The 15546-nt window shown below is 60.1% G+C and overlaps 1 protein-coding gene across 2 annotated transcripts in view; it reads right to left on the bottom strand.

The window, feature by feature from the left end:
- Positions 1-340: 340 nt before the first annotated feature.
- The window catches only part of VAC14 (VAC14 component of PIKFYVE complex), a 64551-nt gene continuing 49345 nt past the window's right edge, over positions 341-15546 (bottom strand). For both annotated transcript variants that reach the window (XM_062007332.1, XM_062007333.1), the window contains 5 exons: positions 5981-6155; positions 5196-5314; positions 4299-4378; positions 2664-2814; positions 341-1184 (listed from right to left, as the gene is read on the bottom strand). In XM_062007332.1, the coding sequence (XP_061863316.1) occupies positions 1022-1184; positions 2664-2814; positions 4299-4378; positions 5196-5314; positions 5981-6155 (688 nt within the window). In that variant the 3' untranslated portion in view covers positions 341-1021. The remainder of the gene's footprint in view (positions 1185-2663; positions 2815-4298; positions 4379-5195; positions 5315-5980; positions 6156-15546) is intronic.

The raw sequence follows: 15546 nt of genomic DNA, 5'->3' as shown, positions 1-15546 counted from the left end.
TGTCCCGGGGCTGGGGCAGTGACTGTCCCGGGGCTGGGGCAGCGCCTGTCTGAGGGCTGGGGCAGTGACTGTCCCGGGGCCGGGGAAGCTCCTGTCCCGGGGCTGGGGAAGCGCCTGTCCCCGTGCCGCGATTTTGTGGCCGTGGCCTGGAAGAATTTTGGCAGTGTTTCTTTCCTGCTGGGAAGAGGAGCAGGAGAAGCCCTGCTCGCCGACGAGCCAACGTGGCAAGGGCTGAGCCAGCCCAGGGCTCAGGGTCGAGCGAGATGCTCCCTGCCGCGGTTTTGGCTCCCTTGGGACCGGATCCACGACCGAGAGCCCAGCGCCAGGAACAGGCTGCTCTGCACTGCTTGTTTATTTGATCCCGGGGAGCTTAACGTAGGAACAAAGAATGGAGTCCAGGGCTGGGTGTGATGGGGGCCCCCACTGCCCCTCACCCATCCCTGCCGCCAGCTGAGACTCAAGGCTGCGCTGCCACCTGTGCCCAGAGCTGGGGGCTTGGGGGGTGGGTGTGTGGACATGGGGAGGGGGCCGAGTGCCACGCACAGAAGTGTGAGTGAGGCCCCAGGTGAGATGCTGCAGGCAGCCCCCAGCATGGCTCTGGGGACTGAGGGTGGCTGTTGGGGTGGCGAGAGGCAGCCCCTGTTCTCCAGGGCAGGAGGCCAGGGCTTGCTCCCTTCCCCTCCGGCCTTGCTGGCAGGAGGCTGAGCGCTCAGCTGACAGTCACGGGGAAGGCATTAGCAAAGCAGAAGAGTGTTTCCTCACCAGAGAACACAGGGTGCTTTCCCCTGGCCCTCTCCTCCTGCAACCCCTCCCTGCATCCCTGCAACACCCCCACGGGAGAAGCCGGGCACAGCCCGGGGGTCCCTCCACCATCCAACAAGCACAGCAGGGAGCAAAACCAGCCCTGGGCTGAGCACTTGCCCATCTCCCTCTGCCATGAAACCACCAGATCCTCCGGCAGCCAGCAGCCAGTGGCCCTGTCCCCTGGTCCCTGCACAGCCGTGGCTGCCGGGGGGGATGCTCAGAGGACCACCCGGCGGTCCAGCTGCTCTGCCCGCCCGGCTCGCTGGTGCCGGGCTTCCAGGTGCTTGTTTTGGACCTTCTCAAAGTGCTGGAGCAGCTCTGTGTAGTCGATGTTGGAAGCTGTGGTCCTCTTGAAGCTGGTGCTCGCTTTGGTGCTGTCCCTGTGGAGAGGGAGCGAGGTGTGAGGGCAGGGAAGAGGTGCATCCATCTCCCCCCAAGCTGGAGGGCTGGTCCCAACACATCCTAGTGATGCTGGTGCCCCGTGAAACACCCTCAAAGACCCATTTCTACCCCCAAAAGGTGTGAGCTTGAGCCTAAGAGGACACAAGAGGGGACACAAGGGATATCTGCCTTAGCAGCTTGGCCCCACACAGGACACAGATGTTCTTCCCCTCCCCATCCTGACCCATCCCATTTAAAAGCAGTGAGACTGGGCAGGAAGGATGCCAGTGCCACATGCCTCGGTTTCCTTTGCCTACACAAAGTATCCACATGCTAAGGCACAGAGGAGGGCTGGTGGAAGAGAGGACAGTCCCTTGGGGGATAAGCATCCATGCCTGGAGCCCCGGGGAGCCCACCAACGTATCTCCCAGCCTGGGTGCTCATCCCCAAGAGCCATCCCCATACCAAGGAAGGAGAGGGACCAGTCACAAGATGCCTGTCAGGAAAGCCACGGCAGGAGGGTGGGTGGCTCTGAGGCCGTGGCATCCCCCTGGGGGAGGGGGCAGCTGGGGCTGGCCTGTTATGAAAAGCCGGCTGCGGCGTTTGAAGGAATGTAGGTCAGAGTTAATCAGACGCTCAGGCCGTCTGACAGCTCCAGTTGCTCGACCCCCCCCCACACTCTGCCAGGGTTAGGGGAGGGGGAAAAACGCGCGGGGAGAGGCACATGCAACCCCCTCCCTCTCCGCCCCCCCAATTACAATCAGTGCCGGGTGGTGGTAGCAGCTCAGCCCTGAGGCCACGGGGGATGAAAGGCAACCCAGGGGAGCAGTTAAAAGCCACAGAGCAGCAGCAGCGGGAGGTTAATTCAGAAACCTGCCCGTCTAGGGAGCAATTCATTTTGTTCCCAGGGCTTTGCAAAAAGCAGGACTGGCCTCCTCTCCAGCCCTCCCCACTCTGTTCCACAGCCGAGGGATGGAGAGCAATGCCCACCCTTGGGCTAAGGGGCAGCTGGGCAGCACCCGCGACAGGGAGCAGCAGGATTTTGGCTGATGCCCGAGGAGATGCTGCCCGTGCCCGCGGCTGCTCCTGGCTCCTGGAGGCCAGGGCTGGGCATGGAGCAGCCCCGGGTGCTGTGAAGAGGGCTGAGGGGGGGACGCTTTGGGAGCACCCCCTCGGCTGCCAGAGTCTTTCTCCATAAACCTCCTTCCCGGCTCTGCTAGTTTCCATAGCGACCCCACAAGTGAAATTTTCCATCCCGGATGCCAAATGCCTGCGGATGAGGCACAGCCCTCCCAGGGTTACCAAATATAGACACAACCCCCCCTCTGCCCTCCCCCCGGGCCAGCGCTCCCGGCCGCGGGGCAAGGAGCGGCCGAGGCCACAAAGGAGCTGGGGAGGAGCAGGGCCGGGGCAAAAGGCAGGGGAGCCCGGGCTGGGGGCACACCGGGGCTGGGGGAGTCCGTCCCCGCGGGACTTACGCGGTCTGCATGAGCTCGGGGTTGGGGACGCACTGCAGGCGGTGGGACAGGAGCTGGAAGGCGCTGCTCTGGGGCAGCAGCATCAGGAGGCCGTAGAGAGCCTTGATCAGGTAGGGGTTGTTCTTCACGTCCAGCAGCTGCAGGCGCAGATCTAGGAGAGGAGAGGAAGAGGATGGGGAGGCAGGTGGGTGCTTGGCCTCCAGCCCTGCAGTGGGCTCCTCCTGACAGCCCTGGATGGTCCTGGAGAGGCTGCAGGCTTCTGCCAGCCAACCCGGGGACACCTGTGTGGCAACAACAGCCTCTCTCCTTCCACTCACTCATCTTTGTCCCCCACACAGGCCAGAAGCACCTCTCTGTGCCATGGGAAAGGGCAGCAGCTGCCTCGCTCCCATCCCTGCTGCCTGAGATTGCACAATTACCAGAAGCAGCCCCAAGGAGCACAGCACGTTGGGAGGGCTGGGCAACACCGTCCCAGCGACTCTGCGGAGCAGAAGGAATCCTCTTCCTTGGGCCTTGATGGTTATGTGAGGGGAAACCATGTCCCTGCTCCAGCTCTCACGGTGCTCAAGGGTGGAAGAGTCTTCTGGAGCCCTACAGACAACCAAGGTCCTACCCAGGGCAGCCCAGAGGTATAGTGAGAGGTCCCTGCCCCAGCATCTCCCCCCATTAGCCGCCAGCAGCTCTGGTGTCTCCCAGCAAAGGGATGTGGCTCTACGGGGGACATGTCTGTCCCCTGCTCCCACACTTGGAGATGAAAGAGAGAAGTGTGGGGAACCCTCAAGGAACAATTTGCGGCCATGGAAAACTGCCACAGACACATGGATGCCTCAGCGTGGGAAAGTCCTTGGGATGAGGCCCAGGGCACCACAGGAGGGAGTGTGACCGAGGACACCCACATCCCCACTGCCCTCCTGCTCTAACCCTCTTCCCCCCAGTACTCTGCAGCCCTGGACTTACAGAGGTTCCCCCCAAAAGCCCTTTCCAGGGCATTTCCCAGCACCCTCAGTGTCCATCTCCTGCTTCAGGGAGGAGCCCGGAGTGGCTGAATGCCATCATGAGAAACCCCCATGGCCACAGGTCCCCCTGCCACGTCCCCCAAGGGCCACCCCATCTCCCAGCGCCACGTCCCCGAGCCCTGGCCAGGCCCTGCCTACGTCACCCAACGAGCTGCGGGCACCTGCAGCGCTGGGACTGGGGACCAGACCCAGACACAGAAGCAGCTCTCATAGTTTAGGGTTAATTCTCCATTTCCAGAAAATAAAACCCAAGCCACTTTGTTTCTTGCTGGATTCCCCAGCAGCACCCTGCACCCCAGCCCGTGCGTCCAGGGGCAGCACACACAGCCCCCCTCACCCTGCCTGTGCCCCCCGGGGATGCTCAGCCTGGCCCAGCTCTCCCCCTCCTCCTCCCCCAGCCCTGGGTTTGGTGCCAGCTCTGCTCGTTCCCTTAACCTATATCTGGGGGTGCTGCCAGTGCGGGGTGCCAGCGGCTGCAGCGCGGGGCCGAGCTCCCGGCAAGAAGTCGCATAACTTCTGCTCTATTTATCCGTGTGGCGGCTGCCAGGGAGCAGCAGGGAGGGGGCTGTGCCCGGGCTGGGGGAGCTCCACGCGCCGCCCCTTCCCCTTCCCTGCTCACATGTGAATATGGGGCACTCGATCAGCTGCACCAGCTTGTCGACCTCGGTGAGGAAATCCACGGTGACCTCCAGATCCCCGCTGGGCACGGCCGTTAAGGATGTCACCGGCTACAGGGCGGCCCAGAGTGTCACCAGGATGTCACTGGGAACAGATGGCTCTGCTGGCGATGCCCGGCACGGCTGGGGCACGGCAGCAGCTCTGCCAAACCCTCCCCGTGCCCGTGGGACGGGGCGAAGCTGGGAAACGGGCTCATGCACCGGTGGGGCTCAGAGACCATGGGGTGGCCATGGGATGGAGGAAGGAAATGGGATGGAGGAAGGAAATGGGATGAGCAGGCAGGGGTGAGGAAAAGGCAGGCTGCCCAAAAAGCTGGCAGTGTGCCTGGCCAGGGAGTGGAGAGGAAGGTGGCGTGAGGGAGGACACTTACTTCACCCCACCATCAGGCACAGAGGCCATGCTGAGTGCTCCTGTCCCCCAGGAAGGGAACTCGGGTGTGTTGTTAAGCCTCGTTGTATGGAAAGGTGCTTGGGGAGGCCTGGGAACCATTCTGTGGCAGGCAAATGGTGACCTCACCGGGAAATGCACAATGCTGGGCGCTGCCTGCTCCTCACTGGAGGAGGCCAAAGCCTTCATCTCCTTGGGAGGAAGAGGATGCTGAGGAGCCTCCCCTCCCAGGCAGGGGAAGGTCAGAGCTCAGCCAGCACACGCTTTCCTCTTTTCACACCATGAAAAGTCAGGATGACACGAAGGGAAGGGAGCTGGGGCACAGCCAGCACAGGCCACCCTGCCCCACCACGGGGACGCTGCCCTGGTCATGATGGGCTGCAGCTGGGGGGCTGGGCTGGCCCAGGGCCCAGCCTGGCCACCAGCCTCGCAGAAAACCCTCCAAGGATACAATTTCTGGATGAGGTCGTAGGCGTGCTTGTAGTTCTGGGTCAGGAAGCAGAGGGAGACGGTTGTCACGGGGTTGTGACACCAGGACCGGTACAGGCAGCAGAAGAGGTTTCGGCTTTCCTGGGGAAACAGGGAGCCAGCAGGATGGTCATCGGTGGGAGGAGGGATGTTGCACGGCGAGCCCTGAGTCCCCAGCACCAACCCACCACGCTGGCAGTGCCACCAAGACATGAAGTGACATTTCTGGACCCACACCTGGCCACGAGCCCACCAGACCCAGTGTGACATGGAGACCTGGTGTGAGTTGGGGTGTTGGTGTGATGAGTGCCGTGACCACCGCAGAACAGGGGGCTGGAGGGCAGTGGCTGTCCCACCCCAGGGGACACCAGTGCCTTGCTGCCTGCAGCATGGGCAGCAGAGGAGTAGAATTCTCCTTCCCTCTCCCCACCTTGCTCAGATGCTGCTGGTGGCAGCTGCTCTGTGGGGACAGCTGAGGGACCGGGGGCTCAGCTCCCACCATCACCTGTCCCCTGGCCTGTGGCAGGACAGAAGGAGGGAGGCAGCAGCTGCTCAAGGGCTCAGACACCCCGTTCCCACCCTGAGAGAAAAGTAAGAGCTGGGTATGTCCTCCAAGCCCCACTCGTCTCCTGAAGAGCGGAGGAATGAAGCTCCAGCCCTGAGACCTGCCTAGTGTCCCCAAGACACATCCTGAGGTGGCTGCCAGGTCCACAACATCCCCATTACATCCCCAGCAGCAGCAGCTCAACCTGCTCCTACTGCTCATACCGGAGTCTTCAGGTCCTTCAGTTGGTTCCTCAGCTGGAAGAGCTCAGAGGACGTCAGCAGGATGGTGTTCAGGGTGTGCACCATGGTAGAGGCGAACTTGAGGTCCTCTTCTCGAAGCAGTATGTCTGCCATGGAATGGAAGATGTTTTCTGCATTCAGAAGCAGACAAAGCTGTCTGTGTGTCACAGAGGAAAGAAACCGGGGGGAAAAGATGGTTAATGAGCAAGGCTGAGATCCTGACCCGAGCCCACACATCCCTCCCTTCCTGCAGAGAGGACTGGAATTGAGATCAGGCTGCACCTGGGGCTGGGTGAGTGTGGTGGCACCAGAAGGGAAATGTGGGGACTAGATGACGTCTAAAGGTCCCTTCCAACCCTACCATTCTATGATTCTGTGAACACCAGGCTCTGCATCTGGAGGATGCAGCTCTTCACACCAGGGCAAGGCCACAAACACAGCCAGGCTCCTTGCCTGCTGCTCTGGGACCTCGCTGGCACACACCACCACGGCTTGCTCCCACCTCCAGCCTCTTACTCAGGAGGTTTCAGCACCCCTTCCCACCCTGACAACCACAGGGAGCACACAGTAGCACAGTTACAGATGGCATATGATGGCCCAGTCACACCAGTATCCCCCCAACACCAGGGCCTGGCAGGGAGCTTGCATGGCCAGTGGGACAAAGCAATCTGTGCCAGCGCTGTGCAAGCCGGGAGCCTCGCAGCCAGAGGCTGCCCTTCCCTCTACAGCCCCTTTCTCCCAGGGACCTGCCCTTGGAACTCCCCGCTCCAGCTCCCGGGAGATCCGGTGCCAAGGGGCTGTGGAGCTGCTGCTGGTGTCACTGGGAGATGCCTCAGCTCCCAAAACACGGCACAGCCGGTGCCATGGCCCACACGGCTTTGCCCACACCGCTCTGCCCGCTGCAGCATGGCACGGCACGGCAGCAGTGTCCTGCTTAACAACCCTCGGGGCATCCTCAAGGTTTCCAACATTTTAGACCAGAAACTGGAAGTCAGCAGTGTTGTAATGTTTTCTTCTGTGTGTGTTTGCATTTGGGCATTTCCTGTTTTTCTGCAGGCTCCAGCCTTCTCAGGACACCCGAAACACTGCCCAGCACAGCTCAGCTCTCCGGTGCCCACACAGGGGAGACCCAGAGGAGCCCACCCAGCAGCTCCCCGGCATCTCCTGAGACTGAGATGCTCTCCAAGTCCCCCCCCTCCATCTGCCCCTCCACTGATAGGGATGCTGGGGAGATGTTGGCATCCCCCAGAGCTCTGCTGCTTCCCCCAGCTCCTCCCAAACACCTTTCCCCACCAGATCTTCTCAGCCAACTACCAAACTCCCCAGCCAGACGCATCTCAGAGGGGTTTAAGAGGCGTCTCAGAAGGGTTTAGGAGGCAAAAGGAGGGGGATTGCTTTGGTGGCTGGGTTGGAAGCCTCCAAAAGCTTCTCAGTTTGGCTGAACTTTCCCCCAAGGTCACGTTTTAACTCTTGTACAGGTGGGCACCAAAGACCATCCTCTGAAGCCTGGTGCTTTAGGGATGCAGGAGGTGGATGAGGAACGGAGATACGGATTTTCCCTCCCCACACGTGGAGGCAGAACCCCCTCCCCACCAACCACCCTCACGACTCTGCCGGGCAACCTGCCCCGTCCCGCCCCAGCCCCGGCTCCCCTCCCTCCAGGGGCAGCTCCCGCATCCCGTGTGGCTGCTGCCGGACAATGGGATGCTCTGTGCGGCCCTTTACGTAACGCGGCCCGGCCATCGCCTTGGACCCCGTTAGAATGGAACGGGCCCTGATAAATAAGCTCATTTATCCCAATTATTCTTACGTAACCGGCTGCATTCATGGGGATGAAAACCCTTCCCCGATTTCCCGGCGCTTGGACACGGGCTGGCTGGAGGAGGGACAACGATGGGAAAGCGAAGCAGAGAGGGAGGGAAGGGGAAGGCAGAGGCTTTTAATCCAGCCTGATGGAGCCAAAAGCAAATCAATAGCTCAGCATTGCAGCAGGATCCGGTCATCGCCAGCTGCAGCACAGCCAGCCCAGCCCGGGCAGCTCCGAGCACAGCCCGGGAGGGAGCTGCCTCTGTCCTCCCCTTCGCTGGGAACAGGGGGTAACTGGATGCCCCGTCCTCGCTGAGCTTCCTCCGGCAGCCATGCCGGGCCCTCGGGCTCTGCAGTGGGATGATTTACTGTGCCCAGGGAGGGGATGGGTCCCTCAGGATGGTTTTACCCCCACCCGCAGAGTGCCCAGGACTGGCTCTGCTGCCCACAGCTGATGGGAAGATGGTCTTTTACTACGGGAAGAGCTCAAACAAGCTCAGTCAACACAAAAAAGGTGCCAGCAAGTGGTGAGGGCAATTCAGCGACCTCCAAAGCCGCCCTCGTCTGCCCATGGCGATGCAGCCGGTCAGGTCCACCCTCCACTGCTCCTCCATGGAAAAGGAGGGTTCCTGCCTTCCATAAATAGAAGCGCTGATGTTTGGCTGGCTAAGGCTGTGCTCATGGTGAGCTGAACGCTTTCTGGTTTCAGGCCTGGTTCTGATTATACACAGAAGGGTTGGGTTTGTTCCCCCTGCTTTTGGTGGCACCGGGAGACTGGAGGCTGTCGGGGTGTTAAAGGAGCAGCCGTGCAGCGCAGAGCCCATCCCCATGGCTCTGAAGCTGTGTCACACCCTGTCCCACCTGGGCACCATCCCCACCAGCTGCCCTCAGGCTCTTTGGGAGCCACCAGCAGAATGAATTTGCCAGTGCTCAGCAGTCAGAGGCCCCAAACTTTCCCCCCAGGGAGCCCCTTGGTCAGCACATCCCAGAAGTGGTCCTCAAAAAGGGGGACAACTGTCTGCTCCCACAGCTGCCGGCGGCCGTGACAGCAGCCAGCAGCTGAGCCCAGCAGCGGCTGTCAGTGGGATGGGAGGGTTCCCCTGGAGCCCATCCCCTGGGAGGCTTCGATGGCATGAGAGGAACGTGAGGCTGCCTGGGAGGGGGCTGGGGACGGGGCCAGGCAGGGGACAGGTGGCTTCAAACTAAGAGAATGGCAGCCGAGATGCCGGAGGGGCGGCTGCAGAAGGGGATGGGGTGGAGGGGACAGCAAGTGGGAGCCAAACCCCTTCTATCTGCACCCCAGAAACATATATACACCCATGAATATATAGATGTTGGATATATACACCTCAGGGACATAAATACATCTTGTACAGATCTACACAGCCGTACACCTTCAGCCCCTCATTGCTACCCACCCACCCCCTGCCCATGCTGACCAGCCATGGAAGGAGCCTGACAATGGCCCCAGCAGCACCATCCCGCTGAGAGGCCTCTCCCCGGGGCTGTCCCTCCACTCCCATGCCCATGGGGACCCAAGGAGCGGCAGGGCAGCAGGGCAGAGGCCGTGGTGTCCCCGGGGAGCTGCCGTGTGCCGGTGTGTCACCGCAGCGCACAGCCGAGGCGTCAGGCGGCTGCCGGCACAGGCACGTGGTGGTGATAATGAAGTGCGGTGTTTAGGCCATTAAAATTTAACTCCTGAAATTAAAAGGGTTATTTGAGCCTTTCCAAGGAGCCAGGGAAGGCGGCTGCAGGCAGATGGGAGGCAGTGCCTGCCTGCAGCGCTGCAGCGGGGATGTCCCCTGCTCTGGCTGAGCCCCACCGGCTCAGCCCCGGTCCCTGCTGTGGGGACAAGGCTCTGCCCCTCGCCCCGGCCAAAGGACTCTTCTGCCAAGGGCAGAGCCATGGAGGGCACCACAAGCTTTGCACTGCTGGGTCACCCCAGGGTGCCCCTCGCATGCCTGAGCTACACCCTGCTAAGCACCACAGCCCCAGGGGTCTGGCAGCCCCCCGAACCACCAGCACAGTCCAAACAGCCCCAGCAGTGTGGTGGGATGGGGCAGGAGTCCAAGGCTGCAGGGAGCTGCTGCAGCCTGGGCCGGTGTCAGAGCCACATCTCCAATTAAGGGCAAGCCCCACGTCCCTCCCAGCCCTCTTGCTTTGACAACTCCATGCCTGGAAACCTGGCTAATCTAAACATCCTCCTTCCAGAGAGCTGCGGGAGTCCCATGCTGCCCGCTCGCCCCTTTAACCGCTTCAGCCCCGTGCCCTGCCCCAGGCACCAGGCAGGAGCCGGCTGGCAGAGGGTTGGGGCAGTCTGATGACTGCTTGAAGGGGGTGACAGTCTGGTTTTCCATACGATAAATTTTAGAAGAAGATGAGATGCAGCCCTGCTGTGGATGGGGACCCCATCCCCTGTGCTGGGACCTGCCATGCCCCCTCCATCAGCAGCCCAGCCGTGCTGAGCACCGGCCCGCTGTGTTCAATTAAGCAGGTGCTTCTTCATTAAGCACCAGTGATTTGCTTTATTAGCTCTGGGCAGACATGGGGCCCCAGCAGGGAGAGGATTGTGGCTGTTCCACTTCCAGCAACTGGGACAGAGCGGGGAAGGAGCTGGCTGAAGCTGGGGGGAGTGATGCTCCAAGGAGCTCTGCCCCCTCTTCAGCTCACTGGGCCAGATCACTGTCTCTCCTGGGGCTGTGTGGATGGCAGAGCCCCTCCATCCTTCCTTCTTCCATACCTTCCTCTTCCTCTGCTCCCTTCTTCTCCTCTCCTCAAGGCTTTCTGCCACTCTTCCTCCCAGCTCCAGGCTTCCCATGTGATGCCCTGGCTTAACCCCTGTGATGCCTGCTCCTGTCTCCCCAAATCCTCCTGCCAGTGAAAGCAGCATCCTCGGCCCAGCCCAGCAGCTGGGAGCTGTCAGGAATTTGCAGAGGAAGCACAGATAAAATTGAGATGGGGAGAGAGAGACAAGAGCAGGGAAGGCAGAAAATTGATGTTTCCCTGTCCCTCCCCACCGTGGTGATGAGGAGAATCCCCGTCCTCCATTTTTCTCCCCCTTCCTTTGCTGAATCCAGGCTGCAGAGCTGCTCCTCTGGGCAAGGGAAACCATGGCAACCCCAGCAGCTCCTGCTTCCAGAATTCAGCCTGTCATGTGAGGGACTGCAAAGGGTTTGGGAAGTTTAGGAGCAGTGGGGCTGGGAGGAGAGGGACCCTCTGCCTGCTCCCTCTCCTCTCTCCCAGTCCCACAAGCAAGCCTCGTCTGGCACACTTCCCTAAGCAGCTCGAGTCCTCATCAGGAGACAGGGAGGACTCAGGGGGGTCTGTCTCCTGGGAATGGGTTTGCAAGCACCATGCTGAAGTGAGATATATGGAGAAGCACCAGCACCTGCTGGACGTGGGATGCTGTAAAGGGCAACCAGGCCAAGGAAAGCCCTGGAGAGCAGGACGAGTCCTTGGGAAGGGCAGCTCTGGAGCCAGGAGCTACCACGTCTCACCCCAGCTGAGCAAAGAGGCTGCTCAAGCCAGGAACACAACGTGAGCAAAAGCAGACTTGGGCCTCCTTCATCATGCAGCTTTTGGACTCTCCTTGATGTCTTGACAGTCAGATGCCTCTCTCTGAGCTGGCAGGTCAGGCAGGAACAGGAGCATTGGATCAGAGGGAAGGGCAAGGGCCCTCGGCAAGAACTACTTTAACGTGCCACAAAGCCTGAACTTCCTTTTCAGCCTTGCCAGCCCCAGTTTCTTGTAGTGGTTATTGAGTTTCCCTGGGAAACTCAGTGGAAGCTGTGGATCAGAGATGTGTGGATCTGGGGAAGGCAGAGACAAGCCCTGTAGTGCCTTCCCTTGAAAAGGGAAAGGTGCTGAGTGTTTCACTGCAAACGAGAAAACCCTCCCACGGAGTGTCTGCTCGGCAGAAGCCGGCAGCGTGACAACTGCTGCAGGAGCTGTGGTGGCAGCTCAGCACCGGAGCTGCCCCTGCTCTAAGTTCTCCCTAGGGATCCCCAGAGCACCCAGGGTTGCCTGAGAGGAGCACAGCACAAAGCCCCAGTGGTATTTCAGACCAGTTGCCTCTGCTCCCCTGCAGAGCAGAAGCAGCAGGAGGACCCTGTCCTGCCTGGCAGGTGCCTTCCCTGCTGCCCTCCTGCTGCCAAAGCTGAGAGTCACCTCCTGGGCACGTCCAGCTGGACTTATGATGTGCCCAGCCTTGTCCCCATCTTGGACATTGGCTGCCTGGAGAACATCATCCTTCAAAAAGGTCACTGTCAGTTTACACAGCAGATATCCGACACCTCCAGGCACGTATATGATGGGTGAAACACCCCCAGCTCCAACCTGAGCAGGATGGGGAGAAGGGTACCAAGGAGGAGGAAAAATTTCTCCAGAAGGAGTTTCTACAAACTTCTTCAGTTTCTTCCTCTGTTCACCTTCAGCACTGGAGATGACCAACTGCTAATATCCTCTGGGACAGGCCAGAAGCCTGAGACATCCAGAAGCCTGATGGTCTGCTCAGCCCAAGGCATTGCCCAGCTCTTAGGTGTGGCCCAGATGAGCATGGCAGCCCCTTTTCAGGTGAAGCCCACTAGACACACACCCAGCAGCAGCCTCCAGCTGCCCATGTTAGTGTGTCCCAGGACTTTCTTCAAGGAAATCTTACAGTGAGTCAGGGATAAAGCCAGCCTGCAGTCCCTGCGGATCTGCAAAGCTCACAGGATGCTGTAGGAACATCTGAGCATCTACAGGAGCCTCACCTGGGAAACAGGCAGCTCCCTCCCTCTGAGCCCTAAGGGAAACAAAACATAAACCCCTTGAGACAGTTCTTCTCTGACTTTCAAAGCTGCTGACGACTTCATGGCAAAATGGACTTGATGGCCAACACAAGTATTGTTCTGGGCTCTGGGGGCTTCAAGCTGTAGGCTGCAGCCAGCATTGCAACATTGCAGCACTGCAGCGTGTGCCTGGCAGGGCTGGGCCCCAGCCCTGGCACACCTCCCCGGGCAAAGGCAAACTCTCGTGCTCCACAGACCCCCCAGAGCCCATCCCCGAGTGGGGCTGACATCCAGCAGCCATGCTTGCAGCCAAACACACTCTGTTTGGAAGGGGAGGAAGGGTAGGGGCTGGCTGGGGAGGGGGCAGACGCTACAGCAGCAGCTCCTTCCTCTGAGACGAACGCTTCCCTTTCAGGCTGACAGCTGTGGCCTCATTTTCAAGAAACCTGACAAGCGCCTTATTTCTCCCCCTGTAATTTCTCTTCACCACAAATAAATAGGTTAAAGGAGCGGGTGCAGAGCCGTGGCAACGGGAGCCAGGAGGGGCTGATCCGGTTTGGGGCGTGCACAGCCTGCAGAGAGATGGCAGCCTGGTCCCCCTGCTCACCCTTCCCCTGCCCTCCCTGGCATTCGGCTGGAATGGGAGGAAATAAAAGCGGTTTTGCTCCTAAAAGCCTGGCTGAAGGGTAGACACCCCGGCCCAGAGGTGGAGGAGCCTTTGCATCCTGCTGCAGGGGAGGCAAAGCTGGGGGAAGATGGTCCCTCTGGGCATCCCCAGTAAAGGGACTGGCCAGGGAGTGGAGTAAGGCAGGAATACACTGTGTGTTCCAGGGTGAAGCTTTCCAGGAGGAAAGAAAAGAGGGAGTGGAAGAAGGTGGCGGCATCCTACGTCAGGGGGATGGATGAGTGTGCCCTGGGCTGGGAGGTGAAGCTGCCTCATCTCTTCTCAGACCCACCGCTGACTTTTCCCTCCCTTTGCTTGAGCAAACTGGATTTTGCCTGACTGTCCCAAAGCCCTGTCCAGACACAGCCCAGGGGGTGAGAACCCTCATGTGGCTTTGGGGAGAAGGAGCAGGAGGAGTGGGGACACTCGAGGGCATCCTGGGGAAGGAGGTGCCTGCCAGGAGCTCAGTGAGCCTTGGCTGGATTTCAGATTCAACAGTGTCAGCTAAAAAAATCCCCCCATGTATGGTTCAGATGCCCCAGATGTTATTTTGGCTCCACTGCTGGGCTCGTTGCTGTGCTTCAGCATCACTGAGTGGTGAAGGCACTGCCTTCAGAGCTTAGGAGCCCTGGGATCCCTTGGGATCGCAGCCTGAGGAGCCTGGCTCTCCCTAACCCTCCAAGGCCTGCAGACATGCAAGAGGACAGCAGCTGGATGCTCCCTGCCCTGCCAGCAGGGGAATACCTGCTGGGCGGGGGGAATACCATTATTCAGCCTCTCCCAGAGCCTCTGTCTTGGCTCTTCCCTCCATGGAGGTGAATAAACTGAGATGTCACGTTTGCAGAGCAGGAGAAGGAAACACCAGCAGAAGCCCCAAGCCCTGACCTATGGGATCAGATGGCTTAGTTCAGCAGCTAATGGCCAAAACCATCCACCAGCTGCTATATCCCCACACCTGCATCCTCACCCCATCTGCTGGGCAAGGAAAACTTGGGAGATCCCTCAGAAGCTGCTCCGGCTCAAGTCCTGCTCCGGGGAAGGTGATGGATAGCAAGCACAGAGCAGTGGCTCTGCAGCACCCTTCCCCAGCCCTTTTTCCAGAGTCCTCCTGCTGGGAGAGAGCAAATATTACCCCCTGGGGACCTGCCCTTTGAAGGAACTTGGCCATTTGGGGAGGATTTTCCTCCCCTCCACCCTCTCGCTGACCCGAGTTAGCTGCAGCCGCTCACTTGAGGCTCCAGCAAAACCCATCCAATCCTTGCGGGCAGCTGCGAGTGCGGCTGGTCCCGGAGCAGCTTTGGTGGGGAGGGCAGTGAGCTCATCCCCAGGGGCTGGCCCAGCTCCCCTGGCACAGCAGGGAGAATCCTTAGGCAGGGCAGCCAGGCTCCTCCATTGTGAAGGCCACGGTGCTGACACATTGCAACCCTGGGCCCAGCCTCTGTCCTCGGGGAAACTGGGCTCTTCCCCCCCAGCTGCTGCTCCATGGGGCTGGGAGAGGCATCGGGGAGCCCAGCACAACAGTGAATTAAAACCTCCCTTGGGTTTGCAGAGCCCAGTGCATGATGTAAAACAGGCACTTTGACAGCTGTAGAGGGGGGTTGGAGGTACAGTGGGGTTGCTGGCTCTCACTCCAAATCCACACCAAAGCCTGAAAGTAGCCCGTGCCCGGCTGGGGCAGTGGGAGAGGTGTGAAAGCAGAGCCTCTGTGTCCCCACGCCCCTGAACCCCCAGCCACGGGCTTTCCTGTGGCTGGCTGAAGGCAGAGCTGGGGAGAGGAGATATTTGGGGAGCAGGCAGGGGTTAAAGGGAGGCACAAGAGGAGCCAGCTGGAGAGCAGGAGAGGCTCCAGAGCTCAGTGCAGAGCAGGGGCGGGAGGGGGCTGGGGCAGGAGGCAGCTCTGCTCTTTGCTCTCTGCTCTCTGCTTTGCAAACAGGCAGGAGGGAAAAAAAACCCGAAAAAGAAATAGAAAGCTTTCTCCAGTTGCTCCTTTCTGCGAGGCAGGGGGAGGGGGAGGGAGAGAGCACAGTTCATTAAAGCAGAAGGGCAGGCAGCCAGCGAGCATCCTGGCAGGCTGAGCAGTGTATTTCGCAGCCTCGCTGCCTCCCGACACAGAAGCTCCCCTTGTAGCGCTCACAGCTGTTTGGATTTTACCCGAGTTCATATCACAGCTTATCAAAGAGGCTGCATTTCCACCCTCCCCCCTCCATTCTTTTTTGCCTTCACTTTGCTGAGTACAAACAACCATGGGTTCTGTTCTGCAATGCAGCAGCCCGGAGCGGAGCCGGGGGGAGAGAGGAAGAGGCAATGCA

Source organism: Colius striatus, chromosome 14, assembly GCF_028858725.1.
Source record: "Colius striatus isolate bColStr4 chromosome 14, bColStr4.1.hap1, whole genome shotgun sequence".
Classification (NCBI taxonomy): Eukaryota; Metazoa; Chordata; class Aves; order Coliiformes; family Coliidae; genus Colius; species Colius striatus.
Note: the sequence above shows the minus strand (reverse complement) of the source record. Positions and strands in the feature narration are given on the sequence as shown.